Source organism: Manihot esculenta, chromosome 5, assembly GCF_001659605.2.
Source record: "Manihot esculenta cultivar AM560-2 chromosome 5, M.esculenta_v8, whole genome shotgun sequence".
NCBI classification, from domain to species: Eukaryota; Viridiplantae; Streptophyta; class Magnoliopsida; order Malpighiales; family Euphorbiaceae; genus Manihot; species Manihot esculenta.
Genome location: NC_035165.2, coordinates 32,833,789 through 32,845,172, shown reverse-complemented (window position 1 = coordinate 32,845,172; position 11,384 = coordinate 32,833,789). Strand labels below are relative to the sequence as shown.

The 11,384-nt window shown below is 31.6% G+C and overlaps 1 protein-coding gene across 1 annotated transcript; it reads left to right on the top strand.

Annotated features, from left to right (window-relative positions):
- The first annotated feature begins 1,160 nt into the window (after positions 1-1,160).
- LOC110615241 (polyadenylate-binding protein RBP47) lies at positions 1,161-10,285 on the top strand. Its single transcript, XM_021757022.2, has 6 exons — positions 1,161-1,738; positions 3,548-4,022; positions 8,331-8,413; positions 8,488-8,618; positions 9,309-9,405; positions 9,849-10,285. Exons 1-6 carry the CDS (start codon positions 1,331-1,333, stop codon positions 9,984-9,986), a joined length of 1,332 nt encoding a protein of 443 aa, XP_021612714.1. The 5' UTR covers positions 1,161-1,330; the 3' UTR covers positions 9,987-10,285.
- The last annotated feature ends 1,099 nt before the right edge of the window (positions 10,286-11,384 follow it).

Sequence of the window (11,384 nt, the reverse complement as noted above, 5' to 3'; positions counted from 1 at the left end):
GAACCAAAATAATTGAAATTTCTGAAATTAAAAACCGAATCAAACTGAATTGAATAAAAAACTGAACTAAATTTTAAAATTAATTCGATTCGATCAATTTTTCAATTTGAATCGAATAGTGATCGCCCTCCGTTTGAGTTCTTCATTTTTAATTTGATATAATAATATCTTAACAATAATAATTTTTCATAGTTAAAAAACGTTATATAAAATTCCTCATTTTTATAAATATTTCATAAAAATCCTTCATAATAATATTATTAATTTATTTATCATATAAAATTAATATGAAAAATATCACAATGTAAAAAATAAAAAAATTAAAAATTAAAAATAAATGATGAGAGATAATATTATTAATACTTTATGTTACTCTTTTATTTTTTATTTAATTTTTATGTTGTGACTTTGTAATATATTAGTCCTGTTAAATAAATAAATATAAAATAGTTTAATTGATTTTCATGCAGTAATTTTAAAGATAAAAAATTTTGAAATTTATTATTATTATATATAAAGGAGGTTATGGGAAAGGAAGAGAGAATAAAAAAATATATTTTTTAAAGTTTTTGATAAAATTAACTTTGCATTTATTTATTAATTTTATTTTAAATATATATTATTATATTTTTATGTTGGATTGACATAATTTTAAAGTGAAAATAAAAATTTATTTAGTTATAAAATAATAAAATATTTAAAATTTTCAGCATAGCAAAAGTAACAATAAAATTGCATACGCTAGAACTTAACAATTTTATTAATTATATGGATAGTTAAAATATAAAATATTGTTTAATTAAAAATTATATATAATTATGAAAATAAGTATATTACATATTATTTTTAATAAATAAGTCTGATTTTTATTGATTAATAGTTATATAATTAAAATTCGTGCAACGCGCTGAAATGTCCACTGGTATAATAATACATGAAAATGCTTCGAGGAAGGTACAAAAGTTATAGCCTTGTATTGTTGCCGGTGTTAATGACAAATTACTGGTGACAGAAGTTTTCTTGTAATAAATTAAAGATGAGACCTATAAAATTAAGATGGTGGGTAAAATTACCCTAATTCTTAACTAACCTTGGAAAAAATTCACTACGTATGAAAATTGGACTCCTAAAACCCCTAGAGAAAAAAAAAAGAAGGAAAAATCCGGAAGGCACTTCCTTTAAATATCAAGCAGCTGTCAACCCTTGTTCTTCCCTTTGAAGCTTCTCTTCTCCTCTGTCTCCTTCTCTGCGCGAAAATTGCACGCTAGGAAGGGCGAAGAAGAAGACAAGAGGACAAGTAGAGGAGAGCTTTATAACTTATCAGATCAAGATGCAGCAAACCAACGGTTCTGATCTGAAATCAGCACACCCGCCGCCGCCACCGCAGCAGCAACAGCAGCAACAGCCACATCAGAATCAGCGGCAGCAGCAGCAGCAATGGGTCCCACATATGCCGCCGCATCCTCAGCAGCAGTGGATGGCGGCTATGCAGTATCCGGCGGCTGCTATGGTGATGATGCAGCAGCAGATGATGATGTATCCACAACAGCATCACCATTACATGGCTTACTACCAACAACAGCAGCAGCAGTACCAAAAGCAGCAACAGCAGTATCAAAAGCATTATAAATCACAGCCACAGGGAGCTTCCGAGGAGGTCAAGACTATATGGGTTGGTGACTTGCTTCATTGGATGGATGAAACCTATCTACATAATTGCTTCTCTCATACAGGCGAGGTATTGGAAAAATAAAACTATTGTTTTTGACTTCTGGATTGTGAATTTTATTTTCTGGTTTTGTGAATATTATTTTCTGCTTAATGGTTCTTCCATGGCTTTGAGATTAATTTCTATTATTGAATTTTCTTAATTGAAATTTCTATGTTAACTTGAATGAAAGATTAGCTTCTTTAAGTGGTTTTGGAACGTTGGTTAGGAAGTTTTCTTTATTGTTGAAATGTGTTTTGCTTTATTCAGTTTTTTTTATTTGATTCCTACATGTTTGACAGCAATTAATGAAAAAAAATGTGTGCACTTATGTTTGCAGATTTGTATGGGACTGAAATTTAACTAGCTTAAAGCTTCTTGTTGTGTGAACTTCAGGCATGCACCAAACTTTGCTTTGTCAAAATCTATTGCACCAGAAATTTGCTTAGGCATCAGATCAGAAGTTTAGGAGTCTTTCTTTCGTGAAATGAAGAAGCATTTGTTGATTTTCTTGTTAGTAATTTTATCTCATGCAATTATGTGATGAAAAATGGATCTGTTTTGACCTCAAGTAAGCATGTGTTAAACTAGAAAGTAATAATCTTGTGGGGGGGGGGGGCAATGTGTTCAGAGATTCTTTGTGGTATTAGTACTTAACCTAGGGTGAATGGTAGTTCATTTTATTTCAAACAAGTACAGCTTGGGATTTCATTTAGTAGTTAAAAAAAAAACATATTTCTAGTTGTTAGATCTAAATATGGTACAGCTGGAGCCCCAATCTAGATTACCTTTGAACTTTTAAGGAAAATTTTCTCATATGGAATGAGATGCATTTACATGTTTTGGAAAGAATGTGGGCCTAATTTGCCATATATTTGCTTTATCACAAAAAATAAAGCTAGTCAGAAGACTCAAAATTAAAATAAGTTTTAGTGACACAACACCTCAAACACTACACATGAACAAACCTATGCAAAATTCAAAGCAATCTAAAAGACTGTCTTAGCAAACATGGCGTAGCTACATTTATGTCATTTCTATAATAGATTGTGCAATAGTTGATATAAACATTTTTATATGGTATATAATCAAAGCAAATAAAATTCGATGGTCAATTGATAGCATTACCTCCAAGTAAAGAGAGCCAGTGTTCTCCATAAAAAAACATTTCAAACAATTGGTTTAATTTTTCAGAATTCCAAACTCAGCTTTTAATTCTTTGCAAAACCCAATTCAGTCAAAACCTTATCAAGCAATCAATCTGTAAGTCAAGCAAGTATGCAAAATCCCTTCTTCATAAAATTGCTGGTGATGTTTGAAGGAAGGTGACATTTAAGAGAGCTTTAACTAAGATGCATACATAGGATCCATTATGGCACTGTAAATTATAATCAGCTGAGGGTCAAGTTTTCAGTACATCAGATTTTGACAATCTGAGATGTCCTGGCTTCCTTGCCAAAATCCAAAGTTACTTGTTTGATACAAGATAAAATTGTTCCTTAATCCTTATTTTATTAATGTGCAGAGTTACAGGTTATAGTTTTGTATTTTCCCTATTATTTGTCGTATTCTGCCAAGTACATTGGGTATATATAATATGATTATTTCTTTTGTCTTTCATTTGATATGTGCATTTGGACCTTCATGTGTAACATTAATTTTATTGTGAACCATGGATTCCTGTTGTTGGAGCTCTTAACTCCAGTTAGCTGTCGCTGTTTGCATACATATTATTCCACATTCTTTTTTTTTATCTATTAAGGTTCTCCTGCAGAGAATGCTGTCCCTGTAGTCCTGGGTACCCTTTGCTCCCTAATATTTTTGTCATTAAATCTACAGGTTTCCTCTGTTAAAGTAATACGCAATAAGCAGACTGGTCAGCCAGAAGGTTATGGATTTGTTGAGTTCTACTCACATTCAACAGCTGAGAAAGTTTTGCAGAACTATAATAACTCTGTGATGCCAAACACAGATCAGCCCTTCCGCCTTAACTGGGCAAGTTTTGCAGGTGACAGGCGATTGGAAGCTGGTTCTGACCTATCTATATTTGTTGGCGATTTGGCTGCAGATGTGACTGATGCTATGTTGCAGGAAACCTTTGTCAGTAAATATCCATCTGTCAAGGGAGCAAAAGTTGTAACTGATCCAAACACTGGCTGTTCAAAAGGTTATGGTTTTGTTAGGTTTGCTGATGAAAATGAGAGGTCAAGAGCAATGGTGGAGATGAATGGTATTTATTGCTCAAGTAGGCCCATGCGCATAGGTGTTGCAACTCCCAAAAAGTCATCTTCATATCAACAGTATTCTTCACAAGGTATATAATGATGCTCCTAACCATGTATTCTCGATTTAGGGCTAATGTGGAATTAAATGGAAACATAAACTGTCATAATATATAAGTGTGTTGTGGTGTGGGTGAGTTTCTTTCGGATTGCTCAGTGTGAAGTGGGAACTGAATAGATTATTCAGGTTGCATATGGATACTGAAAATAGCATTTAATCTATTGATGCAAGACTAAACACAGATCTTCAGTTCTTCCTGTAAGAATACTAATATTTAATTTCATTTAAAAAATATGATGCCCTATTTACTTGTGCATGATGATTTTCCATTTTCCATTTTATGTTTTCTAAGGAAACTCTAGTTTTCATTTTTCATATAAAATAAGAAAAAAAATATAGAAACACAATTACCTATCAACAATAGAAAATAATTAATTCAAAAATCTTCATATTTTTCATAATTAATAGAAAATAAGTCATTATAAAATATATTTAATAACTTATTTTACTTTTAAAATTTTTTTATGTGTTATTTATTTTATGATAATATAGTTTTTTTTTTTAATTATTGAAAGTAAATATTTTTAGATAAGTTTTTAATTGTAATTATGAAACATGTACTATATTTTTAGTTATAAAAATATCAATATCTTTCATTTGGAAATAGTTGGAAAGTATAACTTTTATTATAAAAGAAAATAGTAGAAAAAAATTTCAAATTATTTTCCAAATTTTTGTTTAACTTAGGAAAACAAGAAAATTAGTTCTTTACTTTTCCATTTTGGAAATTGGCTCATATGCACGCAGTGCTCTATTTTCCAGCTTCCTTAGAAAATTTTTCTAGAAAACTACTCCAGTTTTCGATGAGTAAACAGACCCTTAACTACCTCAATGGTGATATAAAAGATATCCAAGTCCGAAAATTTATAACATGGTAATGATATTTCTATAACATTATATGAGCTTTATGATATTGTGAATTTTAATTCTCCACATTTAATTGTTTGCATTTTGGAATTCTAATTTTAATATTTTGTTTGCAAATGATCTTAATTGTGTATTTTGAAATCTAGAATAAAAACTGTTAGGGTTGCATTATTATAACATTGAATTGGAGACATAAATATACTAGTTTAATCTATAGCATTTTTTTTTAATCTTTATCTTATCGCGACATTATTTATCTTTATCTTATCATAGGAATAGATACGTTTAATTTTAAGTATTTGAGTAGGACTCTTGCTGTAAATAAGGCCAATTTATCATTAATAAAAGAGGCAAGCAAATTAATAACAAGCATATTTGAGATTTAAGATAAGACTCTTTGTTAAGGAATCTGAGGCGTTAAGAGCTCCTTCCCTATCCATCATCTTGCGATGCGATCCATGACCCCGGACCATGGCAACTAGATTGTGCAGTGGACTAGGGAGTTCTCTTCCATCCACTACATCTCTCCACTTGTTGCTTGCATTCAAATGCTTGTGGTAGATCTATGAATGTCATCTTTGCTTCTACCCTAATGTTAGGACTATCTTCAATTTGAATGCCTCCATTCGAAATACTATTGTTGCTGCCTATACCTGCATCTGAGTCTTTGTTGCAATTGTTATTGGTATTGCTTGGAAATTTTGCAAAATGTTGAGACATTTTGTATCTGAGACTTGAATAGAGCAATTTTAGCTTCCATCCTTGTTTTTAGTTGAACCAATCTAGACTTATTTTGTTCTTGTATTTCGCTAAGTAAGGGTTTCGGTTTCCTGCTCGAGCCAAGTTGTTATGATTTCTGGGTTATGGATTGCATCACTGGACTATTGATAGGAAAAGAGCTCATTGAAGAGAGCTCTTAACACTTCAAAATCGTTAACGAGAGAGTATGAAATCTCAAATATGTTTGTTATTAATCTGCTTATCTTTTGTTCATGATAAATTGGTCTTATTTATAGTGAAGGCTTATAGCAAGTGTCCTACTCAAATATTGAAAATTACATATTTACTCCTGTGATAAGATAAATACAAACAATGCTACAATAAGATGAGCATAAAAATTGCTATAGATGATAAATTTGTTCAATATTTGAACTCTATTGAAAAATGGATTTGGTCTATCCATTATCCATAGCATGTTTACATGTGTGTTTCATTTCAATTTTTTCATTCAGAAAATAGGCCATTCACCATTGTATTTTTTATTTATAAGATGTTTTCTTAACGTGTGGGATATGCTCATAGAAGAATCTCATGATTATGAGAATAATCAAGATAGATTAACAAAATCTTTAATTTGTGATTTATTAATAACATTCTATATGTAGCATATATCTTCCATTATAAATTTCAAGATCTACATATCATGTAAAAGACAAAGTGAAGTGAATTAAAGATGTAGTCATCTGAACATTTCCCCTTCTTCTTTCTTTCTTCTTTCCTTCTCTTTCTAAAAACATACCATGGTATCTGAGCTGAGGGTTTAAGTCCCTGCTTTTCTTTTTCCTTCCTTTCTTTCTATTTCTCTGGTTCCCCACTGCTGTTTGACTGTTTCTTTCTGATTCTGTCATCACCAGCAACCTCTACTCTATTGAGTTAACTCCAGAAAAGCCTCTTCTGATCATTGGGTTCCTTGATTTCCTTAAATCTTTTAACTACAGCTTCAGAAATTTATTCTGTTTGGATCGTATTTTTGCTGGACCTGCTTGTTTTCTTGACTTGCTATTGGCTAATTCCACTTGCCAGCTTTTTTTTTTTTTTTTTGTTAATATAAGAAAAAGAGAGAAGCTTGATGATGTACCTATAACTTCAGCAAAAATCTCACAAGGGGAAGTGTTGGACTTGATTAGATTTTTCCTTGTAACATGAGATATTTTGCATTGAAGAATCTCATGATTATAAGAAAATCAAGAGACGATTTGCAAAATCTTGAGTGTGATTTATGATTTATTAGTAACATGTCGCTATATATCATTTAATTGAGTGGAATGAATTAAAAATGCAGTCATTTGTGCTTCTCCCTTCTCTTTTCTTCCTTCCTTCTCCCTCTCTTTCTGAAAACTTAACAAAAATCAATCATAGCAAAGAGCAATCACCTCACTCCTGCTCTTCCTCTTCTTATGTTCTGCCCTTCTTCTCCTATTTCCTTCTCATTTATCATTCTTTTTATTTTTGAGAAATTTGTTATGGTTCAGTGGTTGCATTAGTGTCTAGTTGTTTGTGATTTCTAAGACTACAAGGAGTGAACAAACTGCTCTCCTTTTTAATAGCTTTGATAACTCACTCTTTGCTGTTTAATATTTTTTACTCTTGTATGAGTGGCTAGATATAATAAGTATACTTTTCTAATATGCTAGCTTCCATTTTGATGTCTTTATCATATATGGTGTTTTACTTTTTAGGCATAGGGGCATAGGCTGCTATCTTTGCATGTAGTTACAATTAAAACCTACATGTCAAGTCACTTGTTGTCCTTTTATGTATGTGCCATAAAATGATACCTGATAAAAATAGAAGAGACAGGCATTACATAGAATCTCTTATTAAGTCACCAACGCAAAATATTCCATAAAATTGCCAAAGGAAATTCAGTTGATTCTCTTAAATCTTGTTCTCTCTTTTTTTGTTTAATCATGTACTATTATACTAATACTGTCTACCAAAGGTTGTGTTCTTTGGTTTTGGAAATGCTGAATATCAATATTCTTTTCTTGGGAAAGGGTCTCATGCATGATGAGATTCAGTAATGGGATTATTTATTTATTACTAAACCTGTCATCATTCTTTTATTGGAAAAGGGTCTCATGCAAGTTGAGATTCAGTAATGGGATTATCTATTTATTACTAAACCTGTCATAATGAAAGGTGACCCAGTGCATGAATCATCCTACACTTGTGGGCTTTGGAGGAGAGTTGGAGTTGATGCACACAGCCTTACCTACTTTGAAGAGAGGCTGTTTTTGTTGCTCAAACTGTGACCTCTAGATCACAAATGGAGTAATTTACATTACGCCGTAGTCTCCCTCTTGAGCCTGTTGTCTGTACAAAGTAAAACAAAGTCACAGATGGATTATAGACAACCGGTTTATATTAACTTAAATATTTATGTTTATTTGATGGCTTATTCTCTACTGAGCACCTTGTACCTTTGGTTTTTAAGTTTTTTCCTTAAATTTGTATGCCAGTTGCATTTTTGCAGTTTCTGTGCCTCTGCTTGGATATCATGGGCCCTTATGTTGGAGAAACTCTAACTAGTTATAGGACTGTTTGGAATTTTGATGTTAAAAATACTATCTTCTTATTTATTCTCACATAGAATTTTAAAGCCAAATATGTTTGCACTTCCTATCATTAGCTTTGGTGTTGGCTGGTGGACATGCTCCAAATGGTGCTGTTGCCCAAGGAGCCCAATCTGATGGAGATTCTAATAATACAACTGTGAGTTTGGGCTCTTTCTTGCTGAGTTCGCTGTACACAATTATATGCATTTCCTCATTCATGTAATTTCACAGATATTTGTGGGAGGAATTGACTCTGACATCAGTGATGAGGATCTCAGGCAGCCTTTTTCCCAGTTCGGTGAAGTTGTGTCTGTGAAAATACCAGTTGGGAAAGGATGTGGTTTTGTGCAATTTGCTAACAGGTACGATCCTTTACTATATAATTTTTCATTAATTAATTTCCACGTGTAAGAAATATACTGTTGCATAACATCTTATTAATAATGATAAATGAATTAGTAGTGTGAATTTGAATTCTATTAAATTAATATTTAATTAAATAGTTTCTATTTCATATTTAAATTTATGCTATTATGAAATTTTAATTCTCAATAAATAATGCTAAATTTATTAATATGATAAATATTTGTTTTTCATTGCTTTTATATGCCTCAATTAATTTAGTAGAAAAAAAAAGCTTTGTTTATTTTATAAAATACGATTAGAGTTGTAGAGTGCTTGAAGCAATATAATTTTTTAATTTTATTATAAAAAATTAATGAAGAAAGTACTTAATAAAAATATGATTAAGAATTTTAAGTTCATATAAACTTTATCAATACAAAATTAAAATTTAAACTAATTTAGTTTAATAACAAATTAAGAATTTTTATTTTATTGTAATAATACTAAGCTTTTATGGGTATTTAGGAAATCCTATTATTCTCCCTCCCGCTTCTCTCATTTATATATAGTATAGATAAGAGACTATTTCGTAGTAGTTATGTTTAAATATAATTAATGTTATAGTGTTAGGGATGGTAGGAAACATAAAGTTGACTTTGATTTCTGTAGCCATGTAATGACCCTATTGTGTTTGTCTTGGATCACAGAAAGAGTGCTGAGGATGCGCTGCAGAGTTTGAATGGCACAACAATTGGAAAGCAAAATGTTCGCCTCTCTTGGGGACGCAGTCCAGCAAACAAGCAGGTAAATAAGGCTGAGCGCAGAGCATGTACTATGAGTTCCGTAATCCTTGAGGGCTATCTAATTTTATTGATTTCATATCTGTGCCTTCTCAAAGCTAAGGTTCTATTTTGCATGGTATGATGAAAGTATTTTAGGTTATCAACTTGTCATAGCATGGCAGTTTTTGCAAGCAATCATTTAACAGAATCATAGACATAAGTATTTATTTGTAACTTTTCCACATCTAGCTTCCAATTTTTCAAATGCTTTTGATTATATTTCAAACTGTTGTTAAAGATAAACCAGCTTTGGGCATTGGCATTATTTTTATATCAACATAATACACAAGCTTTTTCCCATCAATAGCAACTTCTATTTATTATTATTATTATTATTATTATTTAAAATGGCTTTGTTTTTCATGTGGCCGCATTATTTATTTTTTAAATTTGTGTGTTTGGCAGTGGAGAGGGGATCATAAATATAATCAATGGAATGGTGCTTATTTTGGAGAGCAAGGGCATGGCGGATACGGATATGCGATGGCACCTAATCAGGATCAGAACATGTATGTTGCAGCTGCGGCTTCAGGCGCATCATAACTGCTGCAGAATAATTACCAAAAGCAGCTTGTGTAACAACAGGCCTTCATATGTTGCCATTAAAACTGTGATTAGAAGTAGCATTGCTCTAGTTGCTGTTGCTTTGGCTATCTGTACTCTGGGGGATTTTGTAGCTCTGACTGAATTTTTATGTCGTCGACTTGTGTTAAAGCTGTATCAATATTTACTGGATTCTTTGGGTTTGCTTGGGGATTCTGTCGTATTGACGGAAGCGAGTCTTGTTGGTTTGCTGGTGTTGAACTCCAAACAACAAGAAATGTTGAGAAGTTTTTGTCTGATTGTTGATTCTCCCGATGGGTTTGGTCTTCTGAAGTTCGTTGCTCAAGGTATAACATTTTTGCAGTGTTACGTTAACTTTTGGGGGATGTGAATTAATCGATCCAAGCTGAATTTTGAAAAAACAAATTAATTTAAATTTGGTTTGTTAAAAAAAACTTTGAAAGAGAACGTACCATCAATTATATTAGAGAAAAAAATAAAATTGAGAAAACCCTTTCTCTATAAATAGGGAGAGAAAAATGAGCTAATAATCTTATATTAGTAGATTTCTATAAGTTGGTTTTAAAGTTTGGGAGTAGAGGTATGCACATGCAACATGGGAGTATACATTACAATTGAAGGAGTGGTAGGTGTTCAAAGGATTCTATTACCTATAATTTTATTGGGTAGAGTGAAGAGGTGTTGCATATAATTGGAGGATGGATTGTAACTTATTAGTTATGGCAGGCGTGGGTTGGGAATTATTTTTATTTATTTATTTATTTTTAATTATTGAAAGTATATATTTATTTTTAGTTATTGAAAATCTATATTTATTATTATATATTTGAAAAAAAGTTTAGTTAGACTGGATTTATTATATTATGAAGACACGAACACAATAAATTATTTGATATTTCATGTGTACCATTTCAAAGACTTGTGATAAAATTAATTATAATTTGAAGAATAAACCTTTGAGCTTATATACATCTGCCTAATTATCTCATTTACAATAATCCCTTGCCTCTTGGAAATTTTTCTAGAAAATATTCGTATTGGATGGATTTTATATATATATATATAATTAGCATTATAAATCATGTTTATGCGTTCGGTTTTGATGCCACATAACAATCGCCAATATAAGTTATGATCTGTTATTACAAGACAGGACTACGTGGCAAGGACCTGACGAGTAGGAAAACACGGACTAGCCCGAGAAAAAGAAGACCCGGACACCTTAACACCTGATTCATCCTCTGAGACCCGCTCTTCTTATGATAAGGAGAGTCGCAGCACAAAGTTACCGTTATCAAGTATGATCTGGCGCATCTCCATTACGCCTTTAATCATGGGATTACCAACTTATTAGCCGATAATATTTTTTATTAAACC